Raw genomic sequence first — 15,226 nt, forward strand, 5'->3', positions numbered from 1 at the left:
TGATTCCCATTTAGTTACAGAAATAATATATTCAATGAAACGTTGATGCATATCTAACTGATGTTATTGTTTATCGAGAAGAATTCCTTGACTCTTATTGGTTGATTTATGTGCAATATATGTTTTTTTTTGTCTTACGGGAAAAACTGTGTCCTTTATAAGTTGTTTATATATGTCTGAGATGTACTTACTAGTCTCTCTGGTTTGTTAAGTTTATTTTCATAAAACAGGGATGGCTAACCTATGGCACATTACACAATTTGTTAGTGGTGACTCAGATAAAAAAGAAAAAATGGGAATGTGTGAGATCTTCACTTTTTTTCTTTTTTTCTTTTTAACTAATTCAGAAAAACCTTTTTTTTCTGTATGTGTGTGTGTGTGGGGGGTTTACTTATTTTTAGGCTGTTAGATGTTTTTTTTTTTGGGGGGGGGTGTCTACTTTAGGTTATTAAATGTTTTCTTTGGAAGGGATTGCCACTCAAACTTGGTGATGAGGTTAAGGAAGGTGCTTTTTTATGGGGCTTTCCACTCAAACATAGGTAAGAATAGTGGTAGAAAGGTTTAGGACGGAGTGCCCAATTATTAGACCTGATCTTAGCAGTATTTTTTTTTTTCTTTAACCTTTTATCATACCCCCCCCCCCCAAAAAAAAAAAAAATTTTGCATTAAATTTCACGAGGATGGGGGGGGGGGGCCAGGTTGGAAAATTCATGTCAGCTATTTTTTGCCATTGGCCACTTGCGTCCCTGTTAACTAATTAAAGACATTAATTATTTTAATCGGTTTTATAGAATCATGTACAATTATTAGTAGGTAGTAGCCAAAATCTATGCATGTTGAATTCAGTATTCATCAATGCAAATTTAAAATTGTCGTTAAAGCTAGTAAAATTTATCTTGTGTATCGGAAATCCTCTACTCTATTTTCCCTGCACGATCATGGACATTGAATTTCCCCTTTCCATGATTTGCTCATATTTTCTAGTTCAACACTATTATATTCAAATATTATATCCAATCCTCCTCCACATTCATCCATGTTTCTCACCCAACTTTCTATCCTTTCCTCTTCAAAATTCCGCTTATTCTAGCTAAAATGCTATCTTATTTCATTCTGAAGAAGTTTCTGTTCATGAAATATTAATTTATTAGCCAGGACCCATGGAAATTCCACAGAATGAGAAATATATTTAATCAACAAATATGTTTTGATAAAGTGGAGTTTTTAGGAGGGAAACATCAGCACAACCTTTCTTTTGGAAATTCAAATATTTCAGATTTACATTAACATTGATCTTTCATCATTAAATGCCAATAGAATAAGATTTCCTGAATTTCAATTTCTTAAGCTTTAAATTTTAAACATATTCTAAAATCCAAATCATGATCATCATACATAGATTCTAAACATAATGTTCAATTTCATTCTATTTTGATTTTAATCTTCATAAGGTGGCATAAAAGTGGTGCGAAATTTCTGGGAATTAATTTTACCCGTCCCAGGATGAGTAATCTTAATATAATATGCAACTGATGATGTGTATAACTGCCAATTATATCCATATATTATACTTAAAGAATTAAAGGAAGTACAAGTTTGTGTGATGCATATAAATTAAAACTAAAATATGGCGTACAAAAGGTTGACCATCCTTGTTGCATAGCATGCTCTTGTAATCTTGCTTCATGACATCCATTCAAGATAACGTCAGTTTGAAATGCTAGTTTAGTATTGCCGATTTACTTGAAGGTCATACTGTTTTTATTTACTTTGAAATGTCATCAAATTACAAAAATGGATTTTATCTAATGTTGTAATCTTTTTTCTTTTTCAAACATTCCTTTTGTTTTCAAACAGGAAATAATGATCTTCTAGTAAAATGGTCAGTTGTGGATTTTTTCTTCTTTGAAAGCTCTAATTAATGCTTATTAAAATAATTAAATGCTACTTTAATGTAACCTTTTTATTGATATATTTAAAAAAAATTTTTTTTTTTAATACGTCATAGAAAAAAGATTGTCAGTATGTCACGATTAAGATAAAAATAAGTTCTATCACTGAATATGTATCTTAAGATACATACTTACTTATATTATGTATCACAAGCTCTACATTGCGAGTCAAACAGTTGCGTTTGCGAGTGATTTTTTTTAAAAATGGTGGCTAGAAATAATGTATTGTATTTCTTTCACTGACAATCTTCCAAAGCTCACTACTGAGTGAAAAATATCTTTTCAACTTTTTTTTAATAAAAAAAAGTTAAATTATTTAAACAATAAAAGTTTAATAGAACAATATACATTTTTTTAACGAAGGCTGTTTAAAAAAAAATCTGAAGAAATTAAAATGTTTATACCTTCAAGTATCAACATAAAATTTGCTATATATTTAGAATTACACTTATTAAAAAAGTACAGAAAAATCTTTGATGTACATACTCATTACAGAACAAAGGTGTCATATTCCAAAAGTCATGTGGGTTTGGCTAGTAATTTTTCTATTTTGCTAGTAAACGAAAATATATTTAGTTCTCAAAGGTCAGCTAACAATAAATTTGTCCATAGAGCCCTGACAAATGTACATACTCAGTCAGAAAATCTGTATCCTTCAACATTGTTTGCGCTAATATCCATATAAAATAACATTTCAGTCAGAAATAAGAAAGAATATGTTTCCAAGTGGAAAGCTAAAAGAAAAACAAATGGAAAGAAAACGTATAAATCGTTTAGAAAACAAACAAAAACTTATGGAAATAGAAAATGACAGTTGTCTGATTTGCTATTTTGTTTTTCATTTCACGAAAATATTTCTAGTCGATTGGTTCGGCAGACTTTTTACTAATCTTTGAGCAAAGGGATATGAGCATCACAAATACACCTTGCTCTTCATTATAGTGGAGTATGTTACTTTCTTTTACACCCATGTTTGTATAATGTTAAACAATTTAGTCTCCATGTGTATTGCTAGAATAACCCAAAATAAAAAATGACTCTTGCATGATTTGACCGCTTAACTAATCAGCTGGATGGTTACAGGAAGTTAAATTTTTACAAATAATTCAGCCTCTAAACTTTGTGGCAATTGTTTACATTTTTATTACAGATTTAACTATAATCTCATTGCGTCAAGCAAGAAAATATGTTAACTTTGCATACATCCAGCTGTTTCTAACTGTTTGACTTGTTAGTCAAACAATCTAAGATGACACTTGTTCAAATCTTGTAGGAATCTTTTCTTTCTCCCCCTTTTGTTTTTCTTTTGTTCTCGGCCTCACGTCATTGTTGTTGCAACAGCGTTCATCCTTATTGGATTGAGCTGGCATCTTCCCTGGCTTGCACTACATTGTGAATCATGGTAACCGTGCATGACTGTCATGAGTAGGGTTACACAAGATGGCTAGCCATTTGTGATTCCACTATCCAAGGCTGACCAGCTATCTGTAGACCGGAGAGTTCAACCAAGTCGTTATTGACAGATGTTGTACAGGTCCTCACAGGTTCAACAACACTCTTTCACTATAGACTAAAATGTTTTGTTTTGTTATTTTTTTTTCAATTATCATTTTACCCATGTAAATATAAGTTAACAAAAAACTGCATAATACATAATATACTATTGGAAATAAATGGAAATGTTGACTTTCTTATCAAATAAATTTGTAAAGTATGATAAAAGGCAGCAATGTCTGCAAATAAATCCTTCATTATTGGTTTGAGAAACCAAAATATGATTGTCATAAGCCCATCGTGCTCCAGTTGTATAGTGTTGTTGATATAATCTTATGTGCAGTCTTTTCATTTGAATCAAAGTGTAGTATCTGTTTTGTTCTCAGTCCAAGGAGAAAAACCTAGACTGACAAAATTTTTACAAAATTTTGTAGGGGGTGGGGACTAAATTCTCCATATTAAAAACTTTGTATCTAACTTTACCTATGTGGGGAGGCAAGTCTTTATCCATGTGGGGAGGCAAGTAGACTGAATTATTTTGATCATGTTTCTGGTTGATTATATAGCCACTTTATATTTATTTTCTATCTGAAGTCTGTCAAATTGATGATTAACTATTTGAGGTGTGACTTCAACAGGAAATGTAACCACCCACTCATGCAATATGAACGGATCCTTTTAGTCTTTGTATTTTTATATATTTCAATACAATTAAACTATAGTTTACTGTCGATTTCTCTACAATCATATTGATAAGAAAACACTCCTCCACCTTTTAGTATTAGGACATCATTGATAATGTAAGGTAATAAATAGTTTGTGTGCTTTTTATTTTTTTATCATCAAACATCAAAATAATAAAAACACTTACACAGGACATTTATTTATATATATATATAGCTAGCAGGAAGATCCGTCATCCTTAGGATTAAATAAAGAATCCTATATCTTTCTGCCCCCTGCCTATAACACCATATTTTTTTTATTTATTTTTTATTTTTACATGTTGTGAATTTATAGTTTTTGCCCTCTCAAGGCACACCTAGCATTTCTTCTGGGAATTAACATATTTAAGATTTTAAAAAGGATTCTATTGCTTTAGAAGACACTTATAGATATCAGACGATTTCCATTTTCTTTTACAGAAAATTTTAGATAGTTTTTATGTAGATTCTTTAACTTTTCTTTCTATAGGGAACACACATACATATTCTAATTTATTTTATTTAACTCCTCTTTGAGGTTAGACGCAAGGTCAAGTGAGAGTTTGATGAAAGTTTCTATGGAATGAATTAGATTACAAACTTGGCACAGGTTCTTTGTGTCGTTAACCACTTGACTATTAATTTATAAAGGTATAGATTAGGTGTACAGGTTTTTTTGACCATCTTGTTTAAGCAATTGAGTTTAAGATATTTTCAATTTTTTTTTTTTTTTTTTTTTTTTTTACTGAAGTTGTCTGTTTATTAATATTGCATATGAATTTTTTAAAACAAATTATTTTTTCATTAATTTTTTTTTCCAATCTGAATAATAGCATGTGACTCCCTCCGATCTTACCCCAAACAAATCTTACATCAATGAATACTAACATATGCATATCTTACAGCAGCTGCTACACTTGTATGTTGATCTATTAAAGTTAATTTTTCATTCATATTAATTTTGAAATTAGCAATATTGATGTGTAGCCTTACGTTCGTGTTCTACATTTGCCAAATGCATTGCTTTTTAATATATGCATTTTTTTTTCTTGTAAGGAAATATTAACCCCTCTTCAAAAACGAACCCCATCTCTAGTCTCTTCCTATTAAACAGTTAAAAAAAAGTCTTAATAGGTCGAGCACTGTCAACCAAGCACCAACTTTTCTCTCCTCACTGGAATGTTGCAGCCCTATACTTGTTGTACAAGTACTTTAATACAATCTGCTTTGACAAACTTGTAGCACTTGTGCCCCCTCAACATAAATATTGCCGATAAGCAACAAAATCCCATGCCATCTCTGCAAAGGTTTCCAGATACCTAAAAATTTTCTACTCTAATAGTTTCTTCCCTCAAATTGCTAAACTTTAAAATCCTCCTCTGTTTACTGCTGACCTGACTATTAATCTGCAGAAATTTAAATGTAATGCAAACAGACATCTTGCTGCTGTACCCTCTTAATTTCCATGTAGGCATGGTCTCTAATAGTAACCCCTGACATTCCAATGGTAATGTACCTTGTTTGGGGGTGAATAGTAGTAAAAATGCTTGATAATTAGTATGCATTTTTCTACTGAGGATTATTCCAGTTTTTCAGATCATCGCCATCTTCCGTATTTTTATGTAGATACACTATTTTTCATTTTTATCAAAGGCTACAATTTGGGTAAATCATTGACTCCACACACCACCACAGTTTGTATAATTTGGAACATATTTGAGTACTGATTTCTGTTTTGATAGATGCCATGATGATTCTCAGATTTGGTACTCTTTTCTCTTGTTTTAAGGTCCTTTTTCCATTAAACTTCATTGTTTCCATAATTTTCTATCAATTTCATCTTGAATTGGCAATTTAAACTGCCCCATGTCTTTAGCCATCAATTGTGTTAAAAAATTTCTTTGACAATCATTTTCTTTAGACTATCTGTTAAATCTTAATTTCTTTTGGTCTTATTTCTGTTATGTGTAAAATATACTTCAGATAATTTTTTTCCACAGTGATCCAGTGCCCCTCTCACAACCGTCTTTGAACACTTCCTTTGATTTTATTCTTACAACCATGTCTGTTCGTTTCACACTATGAAATTTGAATCGTTAGTTCTTGTCTTTAATCCATACAAAATAACTAATGGATTATGTAACTGCCATCTCATCTAACTTTTTATCTGCTGACATAACACTTCTGCCATCACGCTGCAGATCACTACCCACTCACAACATCGAAATTATGGACGTACATCCAAACAGCATAACATTAATTTTGGAGTGCTTCGGGTTGATCCTTGGACTATTACTATTCCTGATATTCATTAATGACCTCCTTGATAATATTGTGTCCGAGGTGCATATATTTGCTGATGATGCAGTGCTCTATAACATGCATGAGGGAAGAATGGATGTACACAAATCTAAGACAATGGTAGAATCCTTAGAAAATGACCTCCAGACCATAATGGAATGGGGTCGTAAATAGATGGTAATATTTAATGCTACTAAGACTAAGCTGCTCTCCTTTAATAATTACAAGAAGACTTCCCAACCAAAGATATCCATGACAAATAACACCCTAAAAATTCTTCCTTCAAACTCCTTGGTTTAATATTCACAGTTAATATGAACTGGAACAAATACATTACGGACATTGCAAAGGCTTGCTACAAAGAAGGTGGGTTCCCTCTATCGTGCTAAAAGACTACTCACATGTGAGAGTATCCTGAACTTTGCACAAAACCACCATTTGCCCATGCATGGAGCATTGTTGCCACATCTGGGCTAGTATATCTACTGCTAGTTTCTCCCTCTTGGATAGGGTTCAAAGAAGAGTTTCCAATCTAATAAGTCGTGCTTTGTCAGCTAAGCTCTAACCTCTGTTCCATCGCCTATTTTATAAGTAGTTTAATGGAATGTAACTTTGAAATTTCCTTCCTGCTACCTTCTTCCCTGACTGTACTGACATGCAGAACTTTAAATGCAACGTAAACCAACGTCTTGTTCTTCCCTAAGCATGGTCCCAAATAGTAGCCCCTTACGTCCAAGTGGTGATGTTTTATTTGGGGTGAACGTGAGTAAAAAAAAAATTAAAATAAATTTTATGACAACTCCTCAAGGTGGGGTGTCAGGTGTAGTTTTAGTGAATTACACGAAGCATGAAGTTCTTAAAGGGTGTAGTGTCTTAACAACTAATGCAGGCAGTTTGTTGCTTCAGCAATTCTGAGTGTGAGAAAAATGTCCTGAAATTCATTCAAGCTATGCGCTTATATTTTTTCATGCTTGATTTGTGATTTAAAATCATTTGGTTTTGTCTTATGATTATGTCTGTTTACAAAAGCAGAAGTATTACAATATCATATGCAGTGTTAAAAATAATTCAGAAATTAGTTCAACAAAAAAATAATGTACATGTCAATTGAAGTTTTAGACATATTCTTGGCTAATGTTAAACCAATTATAATTAAAAAGAAGATCTATGATATAACTCTAATTATCATTCATTTTCATATTCGACTTTTTTTTTTTTTTAACATGTGTTGGAGTGATTTAAGAAATTGACTTCCAAACTAACCTATCTTTGACCAGATTTTTATTTAAATTGCACAGTCTGAAGTTTTCAAAGTTTTTTTAAGACATTTTCTAATTGGACAGATTTTTTTGCCCTTCTTAATACCAGTTCAATGAGGTTATGGGGATCCATGTTTTTAATGAGATACCATATTTGGGTGATTATCTAGCAACTTAAAAATGCCCTTACTACCCCTAAAGATGCAATAAAAATAAGTTATCACATTAAATTGCAACTTTTCAGTCTTAGGTTGATTTACTCTTGGCTTTATTTTGATATATTGTCATAATTAATCAAGTCAATCTTGAGTTATAAAAATTAGGTATGACGAAATATTTTACGTGATTGTATTTGTATGAAATCAAAAATATGCATTTCTTCTATATGTCTTGCAATTAATATTATTAATGCTCATTCCAAATAATTTTTTTAATTAATGATCATTTTCTTTGTTTTTCTAAACAGTTTAGAATATTTTTTCCTACTTTGATCATAAAACTAATTTGATAATTACCTGATCAAAAATTTAAAACCAAAATCTTTAAAAAGAATTTTTTTTTTTTTTTAAGATAGATTTTAAATTCCTCCCATTTAAGGTTATAAATACTACAACCTATTATGGGAAAAAAAACCCCTACATTCCAAACAATTAATTGACAAATTTACATTTTTATAAAATGAGGCATGAAAAAAATTAGTGTTGAATTAATTTTATAAATTTAACATAAAATGATCTTCCACATATCTGGACCATTCTAACATTTAACAAGAATAAAATTGGCTGAGTGGGGATAATTTTACATTAAATGTATATATGAAACTGAATCCCTTTTCTAAAATAATTGCTTTTTTTATTTGATTTGATTTTTTTTTTTATATATAACTTTTTCGGACTATTCACACAGAATAACCTTTAAAAATAATTTTGTGAGGGTGGATAGATAGTTAAAGTGAATATTTTAATATTTTATAATTCTTATGAAAATTTTTTTTCCTTTCTATAATGGACACATCTTAATGAATTGGTGGTTATAAATCGAGATGAATCTGTCAGATTTTGTTTTTCAGCTAACTCCTTTCTGGAATTGGAAGTCGGTAGTCAGCAATATTTGCAGGAAGTTTTTTCCCCTTCCCTCCCCTCCAATTCCGTCACCACACATAAGTATCGTAATTTTATATTTGTTACATATATTAGTTATTTATACCACTTTCCTTGCTATTTAAACAATTTTCCTTTCAATCCAGGCTATGTGCAAATATATCATTTCACTTAAAAAAATTTCCCTTCCATAAATTCTGTAACAAACATATCCAGTCATTTAAATGTAGGTCTAGCATAAAATCCAATGGCTTGATATCAATTCAATGTTGATTTAAGATTTGTGTGTCAGCAATGGCAACAAAACTTTTCATTTTTTTTTTTTTTTTGTTTAATCATTTAACTATGTCTACAGATTTGTTTCAATCGAAAACAACGCCTGTTTCTTAATGTGATTTTATAACCAAGTAAATACTTGGTAAGTTTGAAGAAAAAAATTTTTTCAGACAATAGTAGTTGTGGTGGTGGCCCTGGAAAGCTAGTATGACCAAATTGTTGGCAACTTTTCAGTCTTAAATATCCATTTCTAGTAGCAATCTGTGAAATGTTCCCAGTGAGCAGCAACTGACTACTTTCTTGGCTAAGTGACTCTCATGCTAATAGTGCCTTCGCCATGTTACTGCACTTGTGATTCTCGTAACTGGTTGCCGTACTAGTAGGTGGCAGAGGTCACCTCCTCCTCCTCCTCCTCCTCCTCCTAACTAGGGGGAGAGGAGATTAACATCTCTACTGGCCCATTCATGTTTTCTTTAATTAATCAAGTTAGGTACATCAGGTTTATCTTAAGAAAACCAAATATTATTTTATAGAAAGAAAATAAAAATAGGAAAAGTAGATTGTAAAATTTGTAATTTTTCATATTTTAATTGAAATTAAACACATAAAATTGTAATTTTATTTCTTAATGATTTTGACAATCGATTTTTATTCTAACCAAATTTTGAATATTTTTTTTTTTTTTTTTATAAAAACATAAATCTTATCGTCTTTAATGTCCTATATCAAAAAATAAAAGTAAATACTGTTTTAAAAATTGGAATATCAAATCCGTTTTTTAATGTTCTCATTTTTAGAACCTGATTGACAAAATAATGAAAACAGTTGGATGTGTTTGCATGATAGTTTATATATATATATATATATATATATATATATATACACCATTATAAAAATACAAATTATTTTTTTACATTGAATTTACAACAATTTTTATATTTGAAATTTTTATTTACTAACTAATCTAATTAACCATTTGAATTACAGTTAAAAAACAAGTTTTATAAAATTGATAAAAAGCATGAATGTTTACTGGTATGAAATCAAAAATAAACATTGATAAAGAAAAACTGTTAGAAATATACTATTTAAATTGCAGAACTTATAAAATCTTCCATATGACCCCCCCCCATTAAAAAAAAAAATAATGAAATAAGTGACTGAAAGCAACATAATTTCTAATACTTATCATAAGGCATCATTTTTTATTTTGAAATGTCTTAAGTAGGAAAAAAAAAGGCCAACTAAGATGTTTTGATTCACATGTTCATTTAAAAATAATTTAAATCTTTTATATTAATAAAATTATAAAACAATTTTGTTTCTTTGCAACTGGTTTTATATTTTGTTTTACTATTAGTTGATTATTTTATTGAAATAAAATATTTTTTAAAACTTACAAAATGAAATCCATCAAGATGTATTTCAGTTTTTTTTTAAATAAATCATTCAATTTCAACTTTTAAAAAACTTAGTAAATTTAAATTTCAAAGTTTAAAAGGATACGAAAGCCTTTAACATGTTAAATAGAAAGTCATTTCTAGTTTTAAAATTCTTAGTAAATATTCATGTATTAAGATTTGAAGCTATTTGCAATCAAACATTATATAGATAAAAACATTACCTACAATAAAATTAATTTTGCATAAAAAAATTGCTTTAACTTTAACTAGGTTTAACTAATTTAGTAACTGAATAATTTCATCATAATTATATGTAACCATAAATTTTGTCTTAAACATTTGTTAACAAAAAAAATCATAGTTTAGACTCTCGGGCAACACCACTAATGTTTAAAAAAAAAAAAAAAAAAAAAATGTAAACTTATCTTTGGGAAAAAATGCTTAGTGTTGATATCTGTGTATAAGTAAATATTTGCCTATCATATCTGTCATACTTTATGGCTAATGTTTTATTTTTTTTATGGACTTTTTTGTTAAAAAATAACTTGTAGGTTTAAGAAAAATTTTATAAAGCAAAATTTTTTATTTCAATTTTGTTTTTGTCAATAAGCATCTGGTGATTTACAAAAAATCAAATACAATTGACTAATATATATTCTAAGCATTTAATTTTTTAAAAGTTATACATAAATATCTGTGATTAGTGTTACAAACATACACATAGATGTATTTATTTTTTGATTTTTTTCTGCCAGTCTTTGATAAAGAACCTTTTTTTCTTTACGGCAAGCACTGAAGAACAACTTTTTTATTTGCCTTTGTGGATTTCCAACTGTCTTTTGTTGTCTTATTGAGATAATAGTGATGAATCAGTGTTGTCCTTTTCTGTCTAGTCATGGCTCTTTCATGATAAGTTTTTTTTTTTGTTTTTTTTTCTTGTTTTACTGGTGCTTTCTTGAAAAACAACTAAAATTTGTAAATAATATATCAAACTTTACTCTTTAAATGCTAGTTATAAAATCGTGCATCAAAAATGAATTTGTAACGGGTGAGTTTCTTAAAGTGTCATTAAATTATTTCAAGTTGTTTGCACTTTTTATTCAAAATAAATATTACGAATTTCGTTTTTACGTTGTATTGCCTATAAACTCTTTGACATGTACTGCCTTACTATAAACTAAAATGTAATATACGATCCAAATTTTTGGTGTATATTGATATTATGCTTATATATTACCAGTATAGTGACCCAATGTTGCCTGGGATTGAATGCGAATCAATGAATATTTCACACTTTCAATACTGTTGTTATTGAAATTTGTGAAATCGCCTATTTTCTAATCAAATCAATTGATTGCCTACTCTAGTTGGGGATCCATCATGGTGCAACTTGAGGAAGCGTCAAATGCTTCTTTGCATTGATGTAGTCTACATTGCATTCTAGAAAACCTATTCATTTTATAAAGTTATTTTTATGTAATGGCTTGAATTAAAATTTAAAATGCTAAAGTCAAGAGTTCAGTTATGCTCTAAACAGAAACCTTCATTTCAAACGTGCCCCTGTCTTATCAAAGAATTTACTGTTGATTTTATATGCTAGGTCCTTCTGCTTGAGCAGTGATAAAATTTCTCAAATGTACGTGTGACATTAGTTTGTATAAGGGTGGTAACTTCAGTGAAAATCGAATTGTTCCTTCTTTAATTAGATCTTTTTCAATACTTATCGGAGGCATTCTAAAACCCATTTAAGAACACTCCCAGATACATAAAGTATGTCTGTGTGAAGTTAAAAAAAATCAGCTCAATCATTTTGGAGTCCATAGGACTCTCACACACACAGTGCCTTTATGTATAAGTAGAAATAACAAAAATATAACTATGTTGTAAGACTGACAATGTAATTATGGGCCAAAGTTAAGACTTATGTTTTGTTTTTCCATATTTTATGAAGACTTTCCTAAGTTTAGCTACTTGATGTAAGGAGTTTAAAACAAAACAATCTCACTTCAAGGTTAAAAACTAACAAGTGTTAGATGGATAAATTCCGATCCAGAAAACAATTTTTCCGCATTTGTCAAAAACATTACTTATAGAATGTGAGGACTAAGCCAGAGTTATGAGGCTGCTGTAAATAAAGCCAATGATTATACTTAGTGAAATTAGTCAAGTGATGGGAATGTTAGACTGTATACAAACTTGATTGTGTCAAAATTTTCTTGAAAAAGAAATTTTTCTCTTGCAATTAATACATACATACGTATATATATATATATATATATATATATATGATGCATTTAATGTGAAAATCTTGGCATTTTTTTTTTCTTTTTAAAGACTTCAACCTTTTTTGTATCCTAGAGATATTACTATAATGATGATTTTTTTTTTTTTTTTTTAAATAAAACTCCAAGTATTATTTCAGATGACTATGGTGTCAAATAACATTAACGATTATTTTTAAATACACAAATATTATGCTTGGTTTAACTTAACATTGTTTTAAAAAATGATATTCAGTTTTAGTCATAAATATACACAGCATCACCTTTATAGTAACTTAGGGGATTGGTTTATGACTGAAATTGTTATTACTTCACATAATATAAATTAATCTTCATCACAAAATTTCCGAAACTGTTTAAAATTAAAACAAAACTTGCAAATAATCAGATTCAGTTAACAATGTCTACCATATGTTACAAAATCTAATTGTATGAGGAATAGTAAATATCATTTTTTTTCTCTCCCACACTAAATCAAATATAGTTTTTAAATATGTATTGAATAAAATATACAAAAAACTTTGCAATATGTAGATTAGGTACATATCTGAAATATACTTTTACTCTCACTTTTTTGTGTTGTAGAACTTTTTTTCTTTTTTTTTTTTTTAATAACTTAGTATAATATTTGTGTGCAACAATTTAATAATCATTTTGAAACTTTCGTTACTTCATCTGATATTTCAAAACACATCTACAAGGTTCTTTTTAACCATTATAGAAACCACTAATTCACCATTTGTGACTAGAAAATATTATCTTTGGTTTTTTTGTTGACATAGATGTTATTAAATCAACTATTTCTGTTTTTTATAAACTTTCTGAAATAGTTCATTGATTCTTGAATTTATTTTATAATAAAGATTTTTTGATTACAAATCAACTGGTATTATTGAATAATGTTGCCATTTCTGAAAATCATTAAATATTTATTTATTGTTAGAAGTAAGGATCATTTAGTTTGAATATTGATTTTGCTTTTTATTATTCAGTTTGTAAAGTTTATTTTTTTGTTTATAGATTTTCAAATTGTAATGCATTTTTCAAATGCCTGATGTTTTTTGTTTCCATTTTCTTGCAGATGACCATGGATGAGAAGTATGTGAACAGTATCTGGACATTACTACGTAATGCAATCCAAGAGATACAGAAAAAAAACAACAGTGGTCTGAGTTTTGAAGAACTCTACCGAAATGCATACACCATGGTCCTACATAAACATGGGGAAAAACTTTACACTGGTCTGCGTGAAGTGGTCACGGAACATCTTATCAATAAAGTAAGACTTTTTTATATTACAATAATTAAATTTTCAGCTGATAAACCAATCTATTTTGTCCAAACTAACAGCAATAACCATAAAAACTGTTTAAATCACTTTACCTGTTCAGCTGAAAATGTCTTGCATATTTCTGATCCAATATTTTTATATAGTTTCATAGTTTTCAAAGTTTTGAGTGTTTTTCAAAACAATTTTTTTAAAAATCGTTTGAGATAATTCCATAGTCTAAGCTAAGGAAACAAAACATAATATTGATTAGGATAAATTTATTCCTTAGAATTTTTAATATGCCAACCACCTGAGAGAACGTGCCAATTTGATAATGGTGATTATCAAATTGGTAGGGTTATTAGATTGCAAAATAATATTCAGCGTTTTAAAATGCTTTGTATATGATAGTACCTTAAGTCAAACTTAATTCATTCTTTGACGACATTTGTGAATCAAAACATTTTCCTTCCCATTGAAATTGATGCATTCGGATGTCCAAGAAACCTAAAAATAACTTTGATTACAGACAAATATGGTTATACTAAAACATGATTGTGCACTTTATACTTGTAGTTTGTACTTGTCAGCATTATTGGTAGGGGAGTAGGGAGGCTACACCATTAAAATAAACCCTCGAGGAACACTTCTAAGCACATATGCAGTATGCGGCACAGGTGAAAATCATAGTTCAAAGTAAATTAATAGGAAAACTCTTTGAGTGGTGATGCCTGTGTAAAAAAAATAAATAAAAATAATAATAAAATAAAATTATGTATTTACATAAAAACATTAAGAAAAATTATCAGGTAAAATTTTAATTAAAAATAATTTGTTTTAGTATATTTTGCCAATTTGCCATCGATGAAAATGTAAATACTGTAAAGTAGTAAAAGATAAGTTGGTCTATCGTTTAATAATGAATGACAAAATATGAAAACTGATTTTTGGTCCCCTCAATTTATCGGAGAGGGACCTATGTTTTCAGTGGCGTCTGTGCGTCCGTTAATCCGGACGATTGCCAGATAACCGTCCATTAGTTTTTCTTGAAATTTTGCCACAAATTGTATTTCATTAAAGATTTTTTTGTTCAAAAATTCCTGTTATGTCCTCAGGGGCTCAAGAGGTCAAAAATGACCCAAAATGGTCAAAAATGACATGTTATGCCCCATAACTTTTGATCCA

At 29.3% G+C, this 15,226-nt stretch overlaps 1 protein-coding gene across 4 annotated transcripts in view; it reads left to right on the forward strand.

The window, feature by feature from the left end:
- LOC145287821 (cullin-3-like) overlaps positions 1-15,226 on the forward strand; it is a 241,197-nt gene that overhangs the window by 149,634 nt on the left and 76,337 nt on the right. For all 4 annotated transcript variants that reach the window (XM_080135683.1, XM_080135684.1, XM_080135685.1 and 1 more), the window contains one exon: positions 13,853-14,050. In XM_080135683.1, coding sequence (XP_079991809.1) covers positions 13,853-14,050 — 198 coding nt within the window. The remainder of the gene's footprint in view (positions 1-13,852; positions 14,051-15,226) is intronic.

Source organism: Euprymna scolopes, chromosome 11, assembly GCF_053919585.1.
Source record: "Euprymna scolopes isolate OS-2025 chromosome 11, ASM5391958v1, whole genome shotgun sequence".
Lineage (NCBI taxonomy): Eukaryota > Metazoa > Mollusca > Cephalopoda > Sepiida > Sepiolidae > Euprymna > Euprymna scolopes.